This window comes from Antechinus flavipes, chromosome 2 (genome assembly GCF_016432865.1).
Source record: "Antechinus flavipes isolate AdamAnt ecotype Samford, QLD, Australia chromosome 2, AdamAnt_v2, whole genome shotgun sequence".
Classification (NCBI taxonomy): domain Eukaryota; kingdom Metazoa; phylum Chordata; class Mammalia; order Dasyuromorphia; family Dasyuridae; genus Antechinus; species Antechinus flavipes.
In genome coordinates this window covers 410,296,813-410,320,644 of record NC_067399.1, presented here as the reverse complement: position 1 = coordinate 410,320,644, position 23,832 = coordinate 410,296,813, and the positions used below count along the sequence as shown (strand labels likewise).

The 23,832-nt window shown below is 32.8% G+C and overlaps 1 protein-coding gene across 5 annotated transcripts in view; it reads left to right on the top strand.

The window, feature by feature from the left end:
- The window catches only part of PWWP2A (PWWP domain containing 2A), a 35,936-nt gene extending 23,164 nt beyond the window's left edge, over positions 1 to 12,772 (top strand). The window contains exons 3-4 of one of the 5 annotated variants that reach the window (XM_051978821.1): positions 6,928 to 7,125; positions 10,399 to 12,772. In XM_051978821.1, coding sequence (XP_051834781.1) covers positions 6,928 to 7,125; positions 10,399 to 10,412 — 212 coding nt within the window. In that variant the 3' untranslated portion in view covers positions 10,413 to 12,772. The remainder of the gene's footprint in view (positions 1 to 6,927; positions 7,126 to 10,398) is intronic. The other 4 variants (XM_051978823.1, XM_051978822.1, XM_051978826.1 and 1 more) reach the window with 4 other exon arrangements.
- The last annotated feature ends 11,060 nt before the right edge of the window (positions 12,773 to 23,832 follow it).

The following is a 23,832-nucleotide window of genomic DNA, read 5'->3' as shown; positions in this document are numbered from 1 at the left end:
TTAATGATCAAACACTTGTAGGAAATGAAATGCCTAACTAACTAACATTTTGGGGTCATATTAGGCTTATGTCAAAATTATGATTTCTTAGTGTGTATACTAATATTGATGTATTTTTAATTGACATGTGCCCTTAAATAGTATAATTTAAATGGGGTGATCTGGCTTGGAGAGAATTATTAGTTTAAATCAGTTAATAAGTATTTAATAACTATTTACTATGTGCCATAATTATTAAGCTGAATTAAAGGATGCATGCATAAGTTGCTATGCTATCATTTAAATAGGCTTTAATTGTGCAAAATTGCTGATACCAAAGGAAAGATGTGATACACAAGTCCCTTTACTTTGCATATTTTCATGTATCTGTGTTTTTGTATATTTGGGTACTTTTGCCACCAAAGTTGATTGTAACTCCAACAGATATTCTCATAATTTATCTCAAATGGGTTGAATTTCTAAAAAGGATGGTTTCATAGTGTAATTGACAATACCTTTTAGTAGAACTGATTGTAAACAATCCTAATTGAAACACACTTTGAGAAATAATAGAACATAAAATTAGCCTAAGAAAACTCATAATTAAAGTCAAGTTAGGTACATTTAATTTCATTAGTTTCTGGATATATAAATAATTTCTAGTATTTGCTTTTTCTCCCATTTTTTGCTCATTAGTATCTTTACAAATGACTGGGCACCATAACTCAGGTAAAGAATTGTTGGATAAGTTAAAATTTTTTGCAAAATTGAGGTGTTTGTGTTCTGTAGATTTTTAACTTGGTGTTTTGGTATTTTTAAAATATGACTGAAAAGGTCAAAAAATTAGATTATACATTTTAAAAATTTTCCATGTGCAAAAGATATTCTCTGCCTCCCTGCCCCTCCCAAATTTTATATCATTAATAAAAACTGTTTCCTTCAGAGATTTAAAGATCTAGAATTTATTTAGCTAGAAATACATTATTCATTTTCGACTATAAGTCCAGGTTTTTGTTTGTTTGTTTGTTTTTTGCTGAGGCAATTGGGGTAAAGTGACTTGCCTAGGGTCACACAGCTAAGAGGTGTTAAGTGTCTGAGGTAAGATTTGAATTCAGGTCCTACTGACTTCAGGGCTGGTGCTCTTGTCCACTATGCCACCTAGCTGTTCCAAGTCCAGGTATTTTTCTTAGTTTTTAAAGAGATGGACTGAGTAATGGCAAGTCAAGTCTTGATTTTTGGTGTCTAGGTTGAAATTTTAAAAAGAGTTTTGCTGTTAATTAATTTAAAATAATTTATTAAGAGAATGCCTATTTGTTATGGTGATAAGAATGGAAGATAGCATCAAGGGTAAAAAAAGAGCTATAGAGAAGACATGCAGATGAGAGTAACAAACTTCTGTGATATATAAGAGGGGAAAAGGCAGTAGTACTTTGATGTTTGTGTTTTTCTCCTTAAATTTAATGCACATAGCTATTTTTAAAAAGCATATGATACCACAAAATTCAGATGGTAATGGGAACAACTAGGCAAGCCCTTTTAAAAGCAAGGTTTTTTTTTAATTCGAAAGTTGCCCTGAAGAAAAATTTTTTCCCAACTCTTAAGATTCTAAGAAAATGGAGAAAAAAGAACATCTTAACTCCTATAATGAAGTTTGCTCATTGCTTTAGGAGCCTGCATCTTCATATTCTTTTAATTCTTCAGAGATCTGAGTTGCAAATCTAAGCAAAGGACTAGAATATGCTTTGCTTAACTGACTTAACTTAGTTATAATGGTTTTCATACTTGCAAGAAATGAGAAGTCTGGCTTTTCAGGTAATTAATATATTTCCCTTCCATCTTGGAATTTGAAATATAGCTCATATTTGAGAATTATTTGTAGTTATTTAAACTTACTCATCTTTGGAGCAAAGATTCAATTTTAAAGCATTTGTAAAATCTGGAAGAAAGGTTGTTTTTCCTAAGTAGAATACGTTAGAACTGTTCATCTAGGTAAACACATATACATACATTTTTTTTTTTTTTTTTTGCAGAAAAGTAATCATAAGTGAAGTGCAACCTGTTAAGTATAGAAGTTGGAGCTGGATTGGCTATTATTACCTATAGAAACTATAAATAATGAGTTGTAACATATTCTTTCATTTTAAACACAATAATTACATTTAAACCTTCTGTATTGGCCAGTGATTAATTTCAAACTATAAATTTGGGTATATAACATTTAAGATTATAATTTTTTTGGCTTGGGGCTTTGAGGAATAAATGAAGATAGTGTCATGTAGTATGCGATTTATAGTTAAGCAATCTAGTTGGGAGTACTGATTTTATTAATTGCCTGTGTTAGTTGCCTGCTTTAAATAAATCATTTAGCCTTTTGAGGGCTGGGTTTGCTAATCTCAAAAGTAAAGATTAGACTAGTTAATATCTCACCCAAAATTATAATTTCATCATACTTGCCTCTTGGAATTCTTTTAAAGATCATTCAAGATTAATATTTAAGGTTTCTTCTCCCAAGGAAGATAATATTTCTGGTTTAATCTACTGATCTGTTAGGCCTGGAATGTTGTATTTTGCTAAAGTGTCATGATGTAAAACTACTATTTTCTTTTAATAATAGCTTTTTGTTTTTTCCAAATAATATGCAAAGATGATTTTCAACATTCACTTTTGCAAAACCTTGTGTTCCAACTTCCCCCCTCTCCTTCTCCTAGACAGTAAGCAATCCAATATAGAAAAATAATATTTTATTTATTACATACTTGGATATTATGTAGTGGTTTATACTTATCATTAGTATAATGGGGAAAATATATCCAAAAATGGCCATATAATTTCTTTAACTGCAAAATTCCATTTCATAAATTTTGAAAAAGAACCTATATCCTCTTGGAATATGAGATATCCTAAACTTGGAGGAAAATTTTGGATATATAATAGTTGAAGGCTTGAAATCTTAGGTGAAACTTGCCTTTTTAAAAATGGTCTCAAACAGATTAGCTTCTGTCTCCTTTCATTCAAAAATTATTTTTTTGAACATAAACTATATCCAAAGTGAGTTTGCAGAGATGTATATAACACTTTGTTCAAAAGGAGTTTATAGTCTGGTAATGAGCCCATTCATTAACCTACTCTTCTCCCCATTTGGATCAGAGAATGAGTAGCATATAGCCATAGAGGGAAAAAACATACTTGTGCTTCAGAGGAATAGATACGTATTATATCTGTTTTTGGGCTGAAGAGGGTTGAGATGTTTTGGTGTAAAGTCTATTGTGTACTATTTGATCATTGGATAGATCTGGAGCTAGAAACGAACATAAGTGTCATCTAGGCAATCATCTCATTTTACAGAGGAAACCATCACAGAGTAGTAACTTGCTCAAAAACAAATTGGTATTTTCACTGGGTCTGGTCTCCTCTGCCTGGGATATTTCCCTTCCTCATTTCTGTCTCTTCACTTCCTTCAAGTCTCAAAACTAAAATCTCAGCTTTTACAAAAGCCTTTTGCTCTCTTCCCCAATATTGTTTTTTTTTAATCTTTTTTTTTTCTTTTGTAAGGAAATTGAGATTAAGTGACTTACCCAAAGTGACTTTGCCCTTCTTTTTATACCCAGAAATTAGCGTGGTGCTTGACACAAAGTAATTAATTAATAAATGTTTATTGATTGACTGTGACAGATAGCAAGTGATAAAAATAATATTTAAGCCCAGTTTCTCCAACTCTAAATGCATTGTGCTTTCTCTTCATGGCTGCCTCAGATTTTCCTTATACTGTTTTTAAAGGAACATGTGTGTATTTTTGGTGAATTGTTTAAAGCTAGTTTATTTTAGAATTTGGGGCATTTTCTTTTGTCAAGCATCTACTTTCTAGAAACCTGAAGAAAAAAGAATGAGGAAAATTTGCTGGAACTGAAGATAAAATCCTACAAATTGAAGTATAAGCTAAAGACTAAAATTAAAAAGATGGCCATAAGGCCAGTTGCAAAGACTGCTGAAGAATAGTGAGTAGGAACAGAGTAGATTTACAGATCATCTATGTCTTCTAAGTCTTTTTTTTTTTCTTCCAGATTTCTCATCCCAGTTCTTTAGTGTCACGTTGTTTCTTTAAGAGTCCATTGTATGGGACAGCTAGTTGGGGCAGTAGATAGAGCACCAGTCCTGAAATTAGGAAGACCTGAGTTCAGATTTAGCCTTATACTTAATAGCTGTGTGATCCTGGGCAAGTCACTTAATCCAAACTCATTTGCAAAAAAAGTCCATTGTAACATTGGAGAGAATGTGGGATGATGATGGCTCCTATGTGCATAGAGATTCATCAGAAGGTAGTAATCCTGTTGTTAGATGGATGAATCAGTTCATTTCTAGTAGATTATGCTCAGAAAATCTGGCATTTCATATTTAGAGAGGCATTTCATAATCTAGAGTGGTTGAAAAGTAATAGGTAATTATTCTTAGGAATTCTTTGTAAACCCCTGCAAACTGTACTCCATCTTTTTTTAGTGATACATTAGTTAGGATTCAGGGGAGATAAATTTTTCACTTTATCTAAGATGCGTCCACATCACAAGAACTTTAGCCTTTTGGATTTAGGAGGGAAGGGCTGACAGAAAAGAGAAAGAAAGTTTTCTTCAAGAAATGATAATTCTTAGGCCTGGTCCAATTTTGAGACAATATTAATGGGATCACTACTCATTAAGTGTTTGATTCTCTTTTAAATATTTAATTTCAAGTTAGAATCTGGGGTAGGGTGGAACGGTATTCAAAGTTGTTTAAAATCATGAGAAAATAACTGGTTAGTACAGAATAAAAACCTTTTTGGCCTTCTAAAGTAAATATATTAAAGTGTTCCCTTTGTCTGCACCCATCTTCAATAATATGCTTGTGAGTAGATAAAACTTATGCCATTTCTGAATTTAGTTGTAATAGGATGGATTCTTATATATTCAAAATTTTTATTTTTATTTCTGGACTTACTCCAGAGGTCTTGGCCTTCTCAATTTTCCCCCTTTCTAGAACTATTGGAAGATTGATTTTTAGTTTTTGGTAACTCTCTACTGCTTTTTTTCTCCTGCTTCTTAGCAATAACTGCTATTGTTTTTATTTTTACTCGATCTGTAGTACAGAGCATGTATGAAATCAGCGTTTTTTCCTACTACAATTGCTCTTTTCCTCCTTTAACTCCTATAAAGAATGATAATCTCATATTGTTATCATTTTGCCTAGTCATTACCCATTCAAAAAGGTATTTTTCTTTTTATTGGTACACAAAGATTAGCCGCTTAGTAAAAAAATCTTTCCTTCAAATTATAGTGAGGAGAAACCTGTCACAAATTTTAATAGAATAAATTTCAGTTTCTTCCATTGGTTCTGCCTATGCCATTTCACTGTTTTATTCAGAGACTGAATTATAAAAGATTTAAGATATTATTTATGCCTAACTCTTGATTTTAGAGATAAGAATATATAACAGAGATAGCAGAAGTCATTTGAAGCCAAGATATTACCTTTATTCTCAGTACATAAGATTTGGTTTTCCTTTCTGCTTGTGGCTAGGCCAGCATGATTCTTCTGTTCTTCTATATCTAACTAAAATTCTACCTGTACAGCTAGTGACTACAAGTAGATTTCATTTTGTGTATTGCCAATATGGTATCTTGATTTTTTTTAATTCAGTAAAATTATGAAGTCAGTGGGTGGCAATTGAGTTCGATTCAATGAATATTTATCAAATGTCTTTAAGTGTCAATATTGTACTAAATACTTTTTGTTAGTGGGAGGGGGACTTGTAAAAAAACAAATTTTATAATAACCATAGAGTTCTTCAAATTCTTTCTGCCCCTATTGTGATTATTGTTGATTGAGGGAAAATAAAATACCTGACCAAAATTTCCTTGATAAAACCTGATTATTTTTCTAGTTACTTTTAAAAGATTACATTCTTCTTAGAACTTGTAATTATTATGTTTATAGCCAAATCCCATTTATAGTTGAGGTTTTTTGGATGTTTCCTTTTGAGGTACTTTGTCATCAGTATTTTGTGAAAGGATAGAACTTTTCTCTCCCTTTAGTTTCTATTATTTTTATTCAGTACTTAAAAAAATAATTGTCATATTAGCTGTGGGCAGTGGTTATTTTCCATAATAGGGGTTCTAAAAGGCAAATGGATAATCTGAAGGAGGAAATGAGTTTTTTAAGGAATAAAAATTTTGTTCATTTATATTTGCTTAGTAAGGAAAGGGACAGATTCATAGAATTGTGTTTATAGAATGTTTTACAAAATAAAGCATTAATATCAACACCTTTATTTAGTGTTATTTTAATAATTAAGAATAACATTTTCATTCCTTTCATTTAGTAGAGTTTGTTATTTATTCAGAAAAGCATAGGGAAATCAGTAATAACTATTACTTCATATGATAAGAATTTTAGGCATGGAAAAATATGCTATGTGGTTACTGGAATTAAGAGGAAAGGGCCTCAAGTAGTCAAGGCATTTTTGTGCAATAGAAGCTGAGTATATTCATGGATGTTTAAGTTTTTTCTAAGTTCACATTCTGTAATTATTCTTAAGCTAAAACAAAGCTCAGATCAAAAGCATACTTTAAATTTGACAAGTCACCACTTTGAGTATATCTCAGTTTGCTTTGTGAGCAACCTAGTCTGCTAATTGTCTTTCTCTGGAAGTAGATTGGCCCATTTTATTCTGCAGTTAGTTGCAACTATACATAGGGCCCTTTCAGTCTTTTGTTTTCAATTAGTGTTTTGTTGTAGCATCATTCTTTTTATTTATATATACATTCTATGAAGTCAAAGAGTTATTCAACATAAATGCATAATGACAACTGAAATCTGGTCACTTTAATTTTTTTTTTTTTTTTTTTTTGTAAAATAGGTTTAAAAAAAAATACTTGAATGACTACTTTATTTTTGTTAACTTGATTTTTTCTACCATAGGTCTCAACAAATGGCAGCATATTACATCAGACAGTGACGAGTCCTGCTGCTCCCTTACAGTGTCTGACAGACCACTGTGGATTCAGATTGGGAGCATTGAAGTTAACAGTGAAACGGGCAGGTCTGTCTGTTTTAAGCCCTGCCCCAAAGTGAAGGGGGGCATCATATCATCACTTAATCATTCCCCAAATAGTTTAGGTTAGAGTTGATAAATTCATTTATTTTTCTTGTTTTCGTTGACATTGGTACTTGTGTACCTCATGTAGATTTTAGACTGTAATTAAAGTCTACTTGATTCTACTTTCACTGCTCAGAGAGCAAGACTGGAGTCTTCATGTGTGTACTTTTGAAAATCTGGACTTATTTCTTTTTTGGTTGGTATGTAGGGCCTTACATTGTATAATCATATTGAATAATGATGGAGTCCTGGTCAAGTGGTAGTTTTAAAGTATTTTTAACTCTTTCAATTGCCATTTTCTTTTTTATTTTCTTTTGATATTTATTTCATCATTACAGGTTTGGTTTTTGTTTGGATTACTTTCTACTGTACATATATTTGGTCAATTTATCTTTGAAAGGCTGCATAAAAGAAATAGAAACTGAGAGGGTGGAGAAAAAGGGTAATGCCATACTGTTATATTTCAGTTTTTAAATTTTAAATGAGATGCCTGAAAGGTTTTTGTACAAGAGAGTAGTTCTTACTCTGTTAGACAAATTTTGAGCTCTTGCTTTGTTAGGAAAGGGATTTGGATTTAATTGTTGCCTTTAGATTTGAATATCTTTTGTATATTAACTTGCTAGAATCTTTGAGAATCTATTTAAGACTATCATTGTTGTGCTGGAGGTGTAGAAGCATATTGGCTCTAATAGTAAGCAAATGATTGAATTGGAACAGGGAAAATTTGAATATTCTGGACTTGTATTTACATATGGTGGTTGACTACCTTTTAGGTGATTTGTTTTGGTCTAGAATGAACAAATTTATTTAGTGGCTCCAAAATAGTATTAATGGCATGAATCTTTTGTATCTTTGCTCACTTCCTTCAAATGAGTTTGAAACCCAATGGTTCATAATACTGAAAGAAGACAGACATTGAGATTCACAAAAGGAAAATCTACGAATGGACAACTGGATGCTAGCTATTTTTAAGCAAAATAGGGAGCACCATTAAGAATGGGGGACCAGAAATCATTAGCTTTGTGGTGTGATCCTGATTTGCTAATGTGATTTCTAGCAAGATATTTAACTTCATACTTTTTTTTATTTGTTCAAAAGAATAGTTTACCAGACCTCTAAGACATTTGAACCTAAGATCTATATAAACAAAAGACTATTAGCATTATAACTCTAACAATGATGCATCTAATTTCATAAAGTTGTAACTTAGCACGGGTGCCAAAGGACAAAAACATTTTGAATTGTCCAACTAACATATTTTTTCAGAAGCAGGAACTTTTAATAGGTTGTCTATAAATTTAGCTTCCAGAAAAAATATTCTACCCAGATAAGGAATTGTGTCCTCTTGAGTGGGTTGGATGTGTTGGTTAAACTTGGACCCAGTATCTTCATATTTTTTGAAGTATTTCAGGCAGAAACATGTCTCTCACTGGTTGGGCAAAACACTGATGCTGAATGCTATAATATAATATTTTTCTCACATTAGCCTTACTTTTTATAGACCTTGAGCTAGCAAGTGGATGAAGCACAAGGCCTCTGTTACGCATTAGCAGTAACACCAAGCAATCTGGCAAATAGTAGAAATGATAAATCAATTTTGAGATTTTTGAAATGTAATCTTATGGGGGTGTTTGATTTTTAAATTCTTTGCATGATGTCTAGTTTATTCTTAGGCAACAGTAAAAGACATTTAATTTTGTTAGAAAATGTGCCTCACAAAAATTTCTTTCTCATGGATCATCAGTTTTGCAGTTCAGCTTTGTGTGGATCATTGTATCTTGGAAGGGATAATGATATAGCAATAAATTTCTTAAATATCTGATTTCTTGTCTTACTGTTTTGACATCAATTTTTATTCTTCTGCCTTTTGTAAAGAGAACTGTTCAGTGATCATAGTGGTTGGGGGGGATATTGTAAAATTACCCGTACTGTATTTTTTTTTTCCTTTGGGAATAGATGTGGTTAAAGAGAGAGAACTTTTAGGCATCCTAGTGACATAAGAGAACTACTACTGATAGGGGTGGTTCATCATATCAGAATCAATTTTATCTTTTACATAAGGTATACATGTGCTTATGCCCTGTGCTTGTTGTGTTATAGGCAAAGGTTCTCCATTTCAGAGAATATCTTTGCTCGGACAAAATGCTTGCAAATTAATGAAACTGTAAATAAAGTAGCTTAAAAATTAGCTTGCTCTCTAGGTATACTTGTATACTCTTAATCTTTGAAGATTATGTTATTAGATTGGTGATGTTTTTGTCTGTTTCTCTGTTGCAAGAGATGGATAAGCAATCAGCCATCCTTTCTCCGCTACACACACACACACACACACACACACACACACACACACACGGACCCTTTAATTTACAGCTGATTTCACATAGGCTTTTGCTACTTGTTTGTGACTTGCTTTTAGGATATGTGATTAGTCTTTTTTTAAAATAAAAAAATCAATGAATGTCATAATTCAGCAAATGTGTACTAAGTGCCCATTGTTGCTGCATTGTAGGGTTGGTGTGTTGCTTTTGCTTCCCAGAAGTACCAAGTAGTTGAGTAGCTTTACTGTTTTTAATAGTTTTTATATCTTGGGGTAATGTATGTGTATGTGTGTATGTATGTCTTTATGTGTGTATGTATATATGTGCATATAATATATTCACATATATACACAAACATTTTTAAAAGATAAATATTGGTAAAATATATATGCATACAAACAGGTATACATATATATTTATATAAAATAGATGCTCAGACTTTAAGAAGGTCCTGTTTGTATTGTAATATATTTTATTCATGAAGATAGAATAAATTCCCTTTTAAATATCATTTTAAATAATATTTGAATAAAATTTTTATAAAGTCAAGTTTTCAATGGGAGCTAATAATGTTGACTTTTAGTAGGTAAAGCTTAATGTAAAATATTTAACATAGGAAAATAGAATATTTGTTAACTAAATGACATAAAAAGACTACTGCAGGAACAAATATTTTCGTTGTTTGGTTAGGGTGCACATTAGGAAAACTGAATATTTGTCCTATCTTTGTTGACATCTTTTGTTTAGAGTATCAGCAGTATATGTTCTTTTTATCACTTGTGTTTGGAGTTTAATGTAAAACCTAAAGACTTGAAGTTTAACTGAATACATTTATTACTGATTACAAATCAAATGGTATTAACGTGGGTTGTTGGAACAAAAATAGAGCTAAATCTTAAATGATATAGGACTTTGTTTTTATATAAATTTGTAATTGTGCCTAACAACTTTTTTTCTTTTTTTACTGTATTTCAGCACAAAGACATTAGCAGCAAGCTGGTTTCCTAGAACTTACTACACTGCCACAAGAGAACACCAGCTCTTCAGGACTGAAAGAAACTAGAGATTGATTTTTTTTTTCCTTTTTCACTTCTTTAATAAAGAGTAAATGTTAAGAGCCGTGACTAAAACAGATTTGATGTACCTGGAAATGGTATTTGTAAATTGTAAATTGTTTCTATTATATTAAACTGCAGAAATATTATTAGGGGAATATTTGATAAAACTTTTTGTAATAAATAATGCATGAGATGAGGAAAATGATGTGAAGTACACATGTAAGGACTCACTTGAATTTTAAATTTGAAGAATACCTGACAAAATTTTTTTTCCCAAAACTTTTGATTGTGGATTTTCTATCAGTCCATTTAAATGTAAATCCCTGAAGATTAAAACATGGAATGATGGCAGGAACTGTTAGATTTTTGTTTTTCATTTTCAACCTTCTTAGACTTTGTTATGTTTTTGTGTTTCCTCCAATGTTTATGTTAGTGTGGATATGAACAAATGGTGCTTCTAAAACTACTTGAAGCCAAGACCAAGGTTTCCCAGTCGAGAGATAATGAACAACTTTACATCTCCTGGGAATGTTTTTCTCCCTAAAGCAGGGATGTAGCGTTCTAAATAGAAAGGTTTGCTTGTTAAGAAATATTAAAATTTATTTATTTGCCACCAGTATTTAACATTTTGTGCACCTTTTAATGATTAAATACTTTTTTTCCTCAAATTAGGAATAGTGGCTTTTTCTCACTGGTGAGAATTATTAGTATTTGGGAATGAAAATATATACAGAATTAACTTGTTTCTATGGAGGGATTTGGTAATTTTTCTTTTCCTTGATTTTCCATCTAGTTTGGAAAATAGTTACTTTTTTAGGTTTTGGAGAAGACATCTGGGAAAAAAACCCTTTTGGGAAGAAGTCTGTCCAGGCTAAATGCAAGAAAAATTCCTACTAGTATCAGTAGGAATTAAGCCTGTTGGAAGACTGCAAGAATGGACCCTTAGAGGTGGCTTCAGATCTTTCATGAATGAAGCATGAATCCCTAATAATAGTGATCATAGTTATTTGGCCTTTTTTTTTTGGGGGGGGGGGTAAGTATATAGATAGAAATCCATTTTCTCTCCCCCACTTTTGTTGAACGAGGAAAGCATAATATACTATGAAAATAACAAGATGGACCTATTAGAGGTACTAAATTTCTAAAGCAATTTTATATTTAATGGTGCCATACTTTATAATAAACGTAAAATTTTTTAGTGGTAATAGCAAATTATTTTTAAAACCAGAAAGAGAATCTGTAGCACCTACTTATATACACATACACATATATAAATAAATAAATATATATTTAGAACCCATCTCATTTAAAACAACATCAGATAATTGAGCATTTAGCTCAGTTTATTTAATTTTTCATTATCCAGTGTAAATTTGGAAATTTGTTCTTTTGGTCCATGTAGCATCTCCTTTAATAATGCCCAAGTGTTCAGGATGAATATTTAAAGTTCTGGGTGAGTTCTGGAGCATTTATTTTTGCATCACAAAGTATATCCATCTTTTTGCTTCTGGAAAGCTTAGAGATTTTAAATAAATAAAAGGTTTGGTTTTTGCCCTAGTCCTGACCTTCTGGATGTTTTTTCATGTTACAAAAAGTCTCCATTTTAACATAATACAAGATAAGCTCAGGGCCTGGAACAGCAGGAATGTTACATATTATAACTGAAGTGTCCTGGCTAAGACATGCACATTTTAGGAAAATAGCCCTGCAGTGTAATTTCCCACCTGCTTAAATCCAGTTGGTCTTGTTCTCTCACCAGCACTAATCAATAGCATCTACTACTGGGGCTCTATCTGACTCCTGCAGTTTTTACACAGGCAGAACTCTTATGGACTTGATGAAGTTTGACTTGTATGGAGACTACAAAATAATGGTAGTTAAGGGAGAATAAGGATTCTTTATTAGGGGGTTGGGTGGGGAAAACGAACAGATTGTAAAGTAAAAAAGAAACTGACAGATAAACATTCACAGGTTTTTCTAATGATCAGTTACTAAAGCTGTTTTACTGCAAAATGGATTTTTATTTTTTTCTTTAAAAATGAAATTCAGTGATATTTAAAATGTAGATGTACTGTATTGTTGGTTTTTGCTTTTTTTTGCTTTAGTTGCTTAATATTTAAGCTTTGCTTCCTTCTAACTTTATTCTAAATGGTCACATACCTATTTCATTTTAGACTTGAATGGAAAAAAATTGCATCACCTCTCAAGTTTGCTCAGAGTTTAATGTTAAAGAATGTCATGTAACATTTATTTCAATAAAGTCTTGGATTTTTTATATTTAAAAATTAAAATTACTGTTTTTCTTTTGATATTTCCTTCTATTTATTTAAAAGTTGATTTTAACTATACATCATCCACATTCAAGTGTGGGATAATCTTGAGATAGATATTTTAGGATAGATTATTTAGGAATTGAATACTAGAAATATACATTGTAACTACTGACAGTTTTGGCTTTATGTAAATTTGCATTATGCAAATTTGATTTTGTGTAAAGAATTCTGTGAGAAATTCACATTCCAAAAATAGCCTATGCCAACTTTATTGTGCAATACTGTGCTTCTCTCCTTATTCCTGCCCCTTAACAATCTCCTCCCCAAAAGAAAAGTAAATCTTAAAAAGAAAAACTTTTTTATAGCAGTTTTTTATTTTCAAAATATATGCAAAGATAGTTTTCAACATTCACTCTTGCAAAGCCCTATATTCCAAATTTTTCTCTCACTTCCTACTCTAGACAGTATGTTATATTAAACATGTGCAATTCTTCTGTATATATTTTCTTATTTATGTTGCACAAGAAAAATCAAAGCAAAAAGGGGAAAAAAATGAGAGAGAAAAAAGCAAGCAAACAACAACAAAAAAGGTAAAAATACAATATTGTGATCCACATTCAATCCCCATAATCCTCTTTCTGGATACAGATGGTTCTTTCCATCACAAGTCCATTGAAATTGGCCTGAATCACCTCATTGTTGAAAAGAGCTATGTCCTTTAGAAATGATTGTCATATAATCTTGTTGCTGTGTACTGTGTTCTCTTGGTTCTACTCACTTCACTAAGTATCAGTTAATGTGAGTCTCTCCAGGCCTCTCTGAAATCCTGCTGGCCATTTCTCATAGTACAATAATATTCCATAACATTCATAAACCATAATTTATTTAGCCATTCTCCAGTTGATGGGCATCCATTCAATTTCCAGTTCCTTGCCACTCAAAAAGAGCTGCAACTATAAAAGTGCTATTTTTGCACATGTGGTTTCCCTTTCCCTCCTTTATGATCTCTTTGTGATACAGGCCTAGTAGAGACACTGCTGGATCAAAGGGTTTGTATGCATAGTTTGATAACCCCTTGGGCACAGCTCCAAATTGCTCTCTAGAACGGTTGGATCAGTTCACAATTCCACCAGCAATGTACTAGTGTCCCAATTTTCCCACTTCCTCTCCAACATTCAGCATTATCTTTTCCTGTCATCTTAGCCAATCTGAGAGGTGTGTAGTGGTACTTCAGAGTGGTCTTAATTTGCTTTTTTTATATGACTAGAAATGGTTTTAATTTCTTCTGAAAATTGTTCATATTCTTTGACCATTTATCAATTGGAGAGTGACTTGTATTCTTATAAATTTGAGTTAATTCTCATTACCTCTCTAATTCTTTTAATTTTTTTTCTTCTCTTATTGCCAAAACTAACATTTCTAATACAACATTGAATAATAATGGTGATAGTGGTCAACCTTGATTCATTCCTAATCTTATTGGGAATGGTTCTAGTTTATTACATATGATGCTATCTGATGGTTTTAGATAGATGCTACTGATCATTTTAAGAAAAACTCCATTTACTTCTATGTTCTCTAGTGTTTTTAATAGAAATGAGAATTGGATTTTGTCAAATGCTTAAGAAAAACTTAAAAAAAAAATCCTCCAGGTGAAAGTAGAATGGTCCTCCATTGCCAATAAAGGGGTTGGTGTAAGACCTCTGGCCTGAAAGAGGAGACCTTTGCTATACTCTCTCTACTTTCCTGAGTGTCCTTGTCTACCTTCTGTCTACTGAGTGTAGTGTGTTCCAGTTCCATGGGTCTGTCCCTGGACTCTGTGTTTGCTTGTCTCCTGTGTGAACATGTTGAGTCCGCATGTGTCAGCCCATATTCTCTCTCTTGGTTCTGTCTTGCTTCCCCCCTCTCCCCAGCCTCTCAGTTTTGCCAGTCCCTTCTTGTTTTCCTCTCTCTCCTGGTCTGAGAGCAAATTCACATTATATGATATATAGATTGGTCTACTTACATAAAGTGAGAACTATATGTCATTAAACTATTGTAACTACATAGAACTTTTGAGCTGGAAGAAATCCTAGAGACCTTCTGGTTCAGAGGTTAAAAATCATGTGTCACAAAGAGATCTAACTCAGTTTCAATTGATCAAGGATGGAAAGAAGCAGCTATACCCAAAGAAAGAACACTGGGAAATGAATGTAAGCTGTTTGCATTTTTGTTTTTCTTCCCGGGTTATTTCTACCTTCTGAATCCAATTCTCCCTGTGCAATAAGGGAACTGTTCGGTTCTGCACACACATATTGTACCTAGGATATACTGTGACATATTTAACATGTATAGGACTGCTTGCCATCTGGGGGAGGGGGTAGAAAGAGGGAGGGGAAAAATCGGAACAGAAGTGAGTGCAAGGGATAATGTTGTAAAAAATTATCCTGGCATGGGTTCTGTCAACAAAAAGTTATTTTAAAAAAAAAAAAAAAGGAAAAAAAAAAATCATGTGTCACAAACTCCTTTGGTCAGTCTGGTATAGTTTGTGGACACCTTAGAATTAGAATCACTTAGTGAAGTAAGTTTTAAATTTATAGAGCAAAATAGAGTTACAAAGAAAACCAATTATATTGAAATACACATCAAAATATTTCCCCCCCAAAAAAATTAAGTACCAAGAATCTGGAGTGACCCTTTTATTTTTCAGGTATGAAAACTAAGGCTTCAAGAAGGAATCATTTTTACCAATTAAGGATGGAGTGTTTGAAAAAGGAAAATAGCTATATGTCTTAGACCCTTAGCTTAGCCTTTCTTTTTGATGGAAGGATGTCTTTTAAGCTTATTTCCATCAGAGCTGTATATAATGAGATATTTCTCTAGTTGCTAACATTCTGTTCTGTTATGGTATATTTTATAGTGATATCTTTTGTAAGATAATTTCTTTTGGCAATAAGCATTTATTAAATGCCTGTGGTAGTTGACTCGAGTCAGGATCATCAAAGAGAGGTTAAAAAGTAGATCTCCAATCTTCCTAGCCCTGCTCTCTCCCTTACCCTTGCCTCTTCTAAGTAGAATGTATATTTGTTGCCTAAGAGATTTATTCTCTATGAACCTATTGGTCTGCATTAGAGTATTATACTGGGATGTAGTTTATCTAAGATACATAATAAGTTACAGTAAGAGATGAAGTCTGATTGACTGTTACAATATCCTGATTGAAACTTGGACTCTTGTGTATACTCAAAGTCTTTCATTCCACAGGTCCTGTTTCTTCTATAGGGTATGAGAAAGTTGGGCTAAATAATGGTTAAAATTTATTCTAGCTTTCACATTATTTTTTCAAATGCAAACAAAAAGGATTTATAATAACTTGGGGAACTTGGCAGTTAAAAGGATGTGATTTTTTAAAAATCATAATAACCTGTGATTTAAAGTTCCAGTAGTTAGCAGCTTAGTCCTAGGGAGACCCTGAAATATACAGAATTTGAATGACTTGCATAGGGTCATCTAATCCAGCTCCCTGCTTTTATAGGTATGGAAACTGAGAAGCATTAAATGACTTGAGCAGTGTCACACAGTAAGTGGCAAAGCCAAGGCTCTTTTCACAATTTTGGGGGTAAATTACCTTTAGTGTAATCTCACCATTATTTTTTAAAGACTAGAGTTAAGTGCAGTAGAAAAAGGCAAATGAGAAATATTGACTAATTTTCTAATATTAATCTTTTAATAAAATAAATGAGATCTATAATATATTCATCATATTGTATATATGTATGGATATTTACACATGTACTACATAACAGATTTTTTAAAAAAAATATTCCTCAGTTGGTATAAATGACAAGCATATTTTCAGTATTATTTGCCTTTGAATGTTGTGTGTAGAGTATACATTTTGTTTCCAAGCAGAGATCTCTCCATTAGTGGTCAAAATTCCCTCCTAATATAAAAATCTGCTTCATTCACTTTTATATTTGATTACTAAAGTTTCTCAAATGATTTATGTTCTATATTCTTCCAGAGTCTAACTTTTTAAAATAATAGCTTTTTATTTCCAAAATACATGCAAAGATAATTTTCAGCATTTACCCTTGTAAAACCTTGTGTTCCACATTTTCTCCCTCCCTTCCCCTACCCTCTTTCAGACAGCAAATAATTCAATATAGGTTAAACACGTGCAATTCTTCTATATATATTTTCACATTTATCATGCAGCACAAGCTTTTTTTTTTGCTTCCGTAGGTTTTCTTTTATTCTCTGACGTATGCTTTCTACTTGATTTTTTCCCCCTGTCCTTCCCTTTATTTCCCCATCCTAAAGAAGGCTACAATTAATTACACATGCATATACATACACACATATTGTTGAAATCAAATCATCTGCTAAATCATGTGTGAATCTTGGTACTTGAATCTTTCTCTCTGGCTGCATTTGTTATTTTTTCTTTAAACTGTATGCTATGGATTTTGGCTACGATATTTCTGGGAGCTTTAATTTTGGGGTTTCTTTTAGAGGATGATTGATGGACTGTGCTTCTACTTTGCTTTCTGGATCTAAGAGAAGTGGGTAGTTTCCTTTCAGGAACCTTGAAATAGTATGCCTAGGCTTTTTGTTTTGTTTATGCTGAGTCCAATGATTCTCTTTTTCTTTCCTCTTTAATCAGTTTTCCGGGTCAGTCATTTTTGCTATGAGATACTTTATATTTTCTTCCATTTTTTTAGCCTTTTGACTTGAACTTTTTTTTTTTTTTTTTTGCCACATGAAGAAATTGACTTGTTTGGTCTATTTTGATTTTCAGGATACTAGGAGAGGGCGGGGGGCAATGTTTTGTTCTTCTTGTTCCAAGCTATTCGTTTTTGGATTCTTTCCTCCATAGTATCATTTCTTTTTCAATTTTTTTCTAGAAGCACTGCCATTCCACTTATAAAAGATATTTTTAAACTCTTTAATCCTGCTTCATGTCTTCCAGGAATTCCAGGAACTTGTGCTTGATATGTTTTTTTCTCTGAGGCATTGCTCGTATATGTTTTGGAGTCGTTCTCTTCTGCATTTATGTATCTTCTTGTCCTTGCCATCATAAAAGCTCATGGTTGGGTTTTTCCCTCCCTTTACCCCCATTCTTCCACCCAACTTCTTTCTTGGGATATTACGTGTTGTGTTATTCCAGGATCTCAGGGATGAGATGGGAACTTCTAATACATTTTATACATTTGTTTGAAATTGTGAATGGGAGCTCAGTAGCTTTGTGTCTTTCTGCTCCAACATCTTGACTCATCTTCTGAACAAACTACAATTGTATTTCCCTATAATTTATTTCCTTTAGAATCCTGTGCATTTTAGTTTGTATATTTAAAAAACAATGTTCAGGAGATTGCTAGGGGAGTCTGTGACATAAAAGCATAAGAATCCAATCTTGCCAGGCTTTTCTTACCAATATAGATCAGTAGCAATATGTGAATTTGATGGAAACATATGGATTAAAAAACCCAGCTTTTTATTTAACCTTGATGCTAAAAGGTATGATATTGGAGTATAATGAAAACCAGCGTATTTGACATGTCTCTCTGGTTTGATGCTTTTTGAACCTCCTGGAGAGCAGCTTCTTTATAATTAATATTCAGTTAAATAAGCATTTATTAAACATCAACTATATGTTAGATGGAAGTGAAAATAAGCCTTTTCTCAAAGAATTTACCTTCTATTGAAGAAGAACAAGCATATATATATATGTAAATGCAAAATGTATATAGAGTAATGAGGGGAAGCCCAAACAAGGCCATCAAGAAAGACTTACTGTATGAGGTGAGTCAGAGGTTGGACCTTTAAAAGAGTTAACATTTTTAATAGATAAGAGGAGAGACAGCATTCAAACAGGGGATACAGCTTGTCCAAAGGTATGTAGGTAGAAGACTGAATATGGGAAACAGCAAAAAGTTGGTTTGACTGGAGCTTGGAGGAGAGAAGCCAAGCAATAACTCATCTGTGATGCTTTAAGATTTACTTAGATTATATTTCATCTGCACAACAGCCTCGTGAAGTTTGCAGACAAGGAAAGTGAGGCACAGGAGGATAACTCAAATCTAAGGTCTTCCTCATTCCAAGTCCCATGTCAAGTTCATTATACTTTATTATCTTTCTATATACTTTGAAGCAATATCATGTGACAGTCTTGTTTATATATATATGTATCTATCTTAATACATACATATATTTATTTATGCATATATATTTAAAATTTATTAATATATTAAAAATAAAGAAATATATAAAAGCCATGAATCAATAACAGACTGGCTTTTTCCAATATCGGGAAAATCTTTAAATGACAAAAAATTTATATACTTTGTCAAAAGTCAAAAGGAACTATTGGATCTTCTTAAACAAACTTACGTGATCCAGTGTGCAAAAGAAGAGATAGAAAAGGAACGTCCTTCCATCTACTTTTCACTTTGTCTCAACCTTTCTTTTTTTTCTTTTTTCTTGCTGAGACAATTGGGGTTAAGTGACTTGGCCAGGGTCAGACAGTTAGAAAGTGTTAAGTGTCTGAGACCAAATTTGAACTCAGGTCCTGGGTGCTCTTCAGGGTTGGTGCACCACCTAGCTGCTCTGCCTCAACTTTTCAATCCACAATTGAGTGCCATTAGATGGAAGGAACATGAGAGGAAGAGGTCAAAGTTAAGAAAAAAAAGTCAATGTTACAACTGGGTTCAAGACAGCAAATTGGGAGGGAAGAGCAGATCTAGCTTGGGACTTAGGAGAAGTTGGCCTAAGGCAAATGGGACAAGAACCCTAGAAGAATTTGCTAGCCATATAAAGTTTGTCCATAGAGATGAAGTCCCCCTTCTTTTAAATAGTATTAAATTTTTCCCAATTACATATAAGGACAATTTTCAGCATTCAATTTTTAAATAAAATTTTGAGTCCAGGTTTTCTTCCTTACTCCTCTTTCTCCTCTCTAAGACAGTAACTAATTTGATATGTTATATATGTGCAATCATGTCAAACACATTTCCATATTAGTGATGCTGTTAAAAAAGAAATGGAACAAAAGGAAAAAAATGAAGTGAAAACTATTTTCTCTGATCTGCATTCAAACTCCATCAGTTTTTTCTCCAGAAGGGGAATAACATTTTCCATCACGTGTCTTTTGGAACAGTCTGTCTTAGGTTGTTGCATTGCTAAGAAGAGTTAAGTCAATCATAATTGATGGATGAAGTACTTTTTTTTGCTGAGGCAATGGGGTTAAGTGACTTGCCCAAGGTCACACTGATTGGAAGTGTTAAGTGTTTTTTTTTTTTTAATTTTATTTTATTTAATAATAACTTTATATTGACAGAATCCATGCCAGGGTAATTTTTTTTACAACATTATCCCTTGCACTCGCTTCTGTTCCGATTTTTCCCCTCCCTCCCTCCATTCTCTCCCCTAAATGGCAAGCAGTCCTATATATGTTAGATATGTTGCAGTATATCCTAGATACAGTATATGTTTGCAGAACCGAACAGTTCTCTTGTTGCACAGGGAGAATTGGATTCAGAAGGTAAAAATAACTCGGGAAGAAAATCAAAAATGCAAATAGTTCATATTCGTTTCCCAGTGTTCTTTCTTTGGGTGTAGCTGCTTCTGTCCATCATTTATCCATTGAAACTCAGTTAGGTCTCTTTGGGAAGTGTTAAGTATTAAGTGAACTCATGTCCTCCTGATTTCAAGACTGGTACGCTATCCACTTCCCCATCTAGCTGCCGGATGAAGTACTTTTGATTGAGGTTCATACTCTCAAGAGTTCGATGAATGACATGATGTCAGTTTGCTTTTAATTTTTTTTTCAATGAGGAAATATATATTTTCTCCTCCCCTCTAAAAAAAGAAAAACCCCTTAATATGCATAGTCAAGCAAAAGAGATTCTTACATTGCCCAAGTCCAAAAACATGTCTCATTCTATATTTGAGTTCACTAACTATCAGGTAGAAAGTGACATTCATTCCTCATTATTAGTATTCTGGAATCTTCTTTGGTCAATATATTGATCAGATTTCTTAAGTCTTTCTAATTTGTTCCTCTTCACAATTCTGCTGTTATTATATAAATTGTTCTCCTTATTTTATTCTTCAAGAAATCTTTTTAGGTTTCTCTGAAAGCATTTCCGTTGGCATTAGAACATTCCATTACATTCATATATCATAATTTTTTCGGCCATTTTCATCAGTACACTTTCAAGTGCTGTATTGAGTTGTTGGAGGTTAGAGCATGGCATTATCTGAAGCTCTCATGCTGCTCTGAGTCCAAGAGATGAATTAAAGACAATAAGTCTGAGTAATGAAGCCCACCAGCTTCATGGATATATCAGAAAGAAAAATATTACCTGTCTTGTGATCTCAGTGATGTGGAGAAATTGGATACTCATATTGGGGAAGTCTTTTTTATATATTCTTTAAGTAGCAGGCCTCTTTGCTTTATTTAAATTCAATTTTCAAAAATTTGGATTTGACACATTTTTTTAAGTAATATAGTAGAAAGTGAGGTACATCTGTAATATATAACAAAACTTTTTTCTTGCTATCCCTGAATGCCACAAACCAGATGAAATATAATTAGCAAACAATGGTTCACACATAAGATAATCAGAAAATCCTGAGTTTGTGTTCATCAGATCATTCAAAACTGATCCTCATCCTAGGCTCATGAAGAAGGACTATCATCTTCTTTGGGGCATTTTAAACTATCAAAATCCATCCATTTCTAGAAAAGAGCAATGAAATTATGTGCTTTATAACTGTAAAGCTAGGAAAACATGAAATAGGTTATCACTCAAACACAAATATTTTAAAAGTTTCCCTAGACACACCTACCCACCCACTCACCCACCCACACACAAATTTTAGGACTTCCCACATGCATTAGGGTAATACAGATTCCTTTCTTGTGAATCATAATCTTTCCTTTGCTTATAGAGAATTTAAAGTTCACAATTTATTGCTTTAATGTATTTTTGGGAAGAATAAAAGGAAGGCAACCTTTCATGACTGAAAGGCTTGAAGAATGAATGCAACCTCCTCATCATGAAACTAATTGCCGTAGAAGGTACCAAGGGGCCTTCCTTGTTTCTTGTTGCTTTTTAGATTGATATGGATACTATTTTGACATGTGCTCTGGGAGGTGCAATGGAAAAGAATGCCTAGTTCTTTAAGAATATTTAAGATTCATTGAGGAGGAGGTGTACAATTTGAAATACTCATACCTACAATGAAATAAACTTGTACCAGATCTCCACAGTATTACTGCTATAATTTTTGATGGGCTTGTGATATATTTTTATTACCTATTAATGGGGCTTTAGTAAGTCTTAGACTGATGACAATTTAAGTTACATAGCTGAAATAAGTGTTCATTTCCTCTCTCAAATTGGATTATTATTATATCTTACCCAGAAAGGGACTAATTGCTAGTGAGCTGTCCCTGACACATAGTGGTACTTAGTAAGTGCTTGTTGATTGCTTGTTAGCTTTATAAATATAAAATTACAACCTGTCTATATTCTGTCTCCATGTCATAGATGAAGTTGAATTCCAGAATTCTTTCTAAGAGTTCTTTACCATAGTAAAACAAAATATGTCCTTTCTGGTAAACCAAAATATGTCCTTTCTGGCTATCTAAATGCCTCCCTTTAAAAATTCATATACATAGCTTGATGGTAGAGTGATCCTCAGAGACAGCTAGGTGGTCCAGTATATAGAATGGCTGGCCTAGAGTCAGGAAAACCTGTATTTCAATGTGACCTCAGATACTTCCTAGCTATATGAATTTGGGAAAGAAAGTCGTTTTAACCTCTGTTTGTCTCAGTTTTATAAAACTGAGATAATAACAACACCTACCTATCAGGGATGTATAAGAATCAAATGTAAAATTAAAAAGTACCTGGCACATACTAAGCATTGTATGTAAAAATATCAGTTATCTATTTTTAAAGTTTGTAATAATATTATTATTACTTTTTAAGAGGCACAAAATTGCTAATAGTTTTCAGATGCTTTTGAATGCTGACTATTCTGGCTTGGTCTCTCCACATATGTCATCATGACTTCAGTGGCAGAGAGCCACATAAGCCCCGGCCCCTGACTAGTTCCTGCTCTCTGTTGGCTGTTTCCTTGACAATCTTTTTAGCTAGTCATAACTGGCAGCTGGGGGCAGGCAGGAACTCAGGGTACTAGCAAAAGTTGGATAAGTTCCACAAACTGAGGAACTGCTGATTGGGAACCTGCAGTTCAGTTTAATATGCTTATGTATTCCCATCCTCTTAAATTCAGTTCAGCAAACATTTATTAATTTCTTGCCATTGAGAATACAAAGTAGAAGAATATGACAATTCTTCCTTTTAAGAAGCTTACATTCTATTGAAGAAGTGACATATTTACAAAGATAAAAGAATACAAGGAAACTAAAAAAATTATTTATTTAGCATTCTTTGTTTTAAATTTTTAATTCCATATGCTCTCCCTCTTCATATCCGATCCACTGAGAAGACAAGAAATATGTATCAGTTTATGTATGTGAAATCATGCAAAGCATTTCATTATTAATCATTTTTTTAAAACTATGAAAAATAAAGTGAAAGAATTATACTTCAGTTTGTACTTAGAGTTCACCAGTTCTTTCTTTGGAGATAGGTAGCATCTTTGCATTATGAGTCCTTTGGAATTGGCTTAGACCATTATGTCAATCAGAGTAGCCAAGTCTTTCACAGATGATCATTGTTACAAACTTTGATATTATTGTGCACAATGATTTTTTTAGTTTTTCTCATTTCACATTGCATCAAATTATGTAGATCTTGCCATATTTTTCTTTTTTTAAAAAATTTTTATTTAATAATTACTTTATATTGACAGAATCCATGCCAGGGTAATTTTTTTTACAACATTATCCCTTGCACTCGTTTCTGTTCCGATTTTTTTCCCCTCCCTCCCTCCACCCCCTCCCCTAGATGGCAAGCAGTCCTTTATATGTTGGATATGTTGCAGTATATCCTAGATACAATATATGTTTGCAGAACCGAACAGTTCTCTTGTTGCATAGGGAGAATTGGATTCAGAAGGTA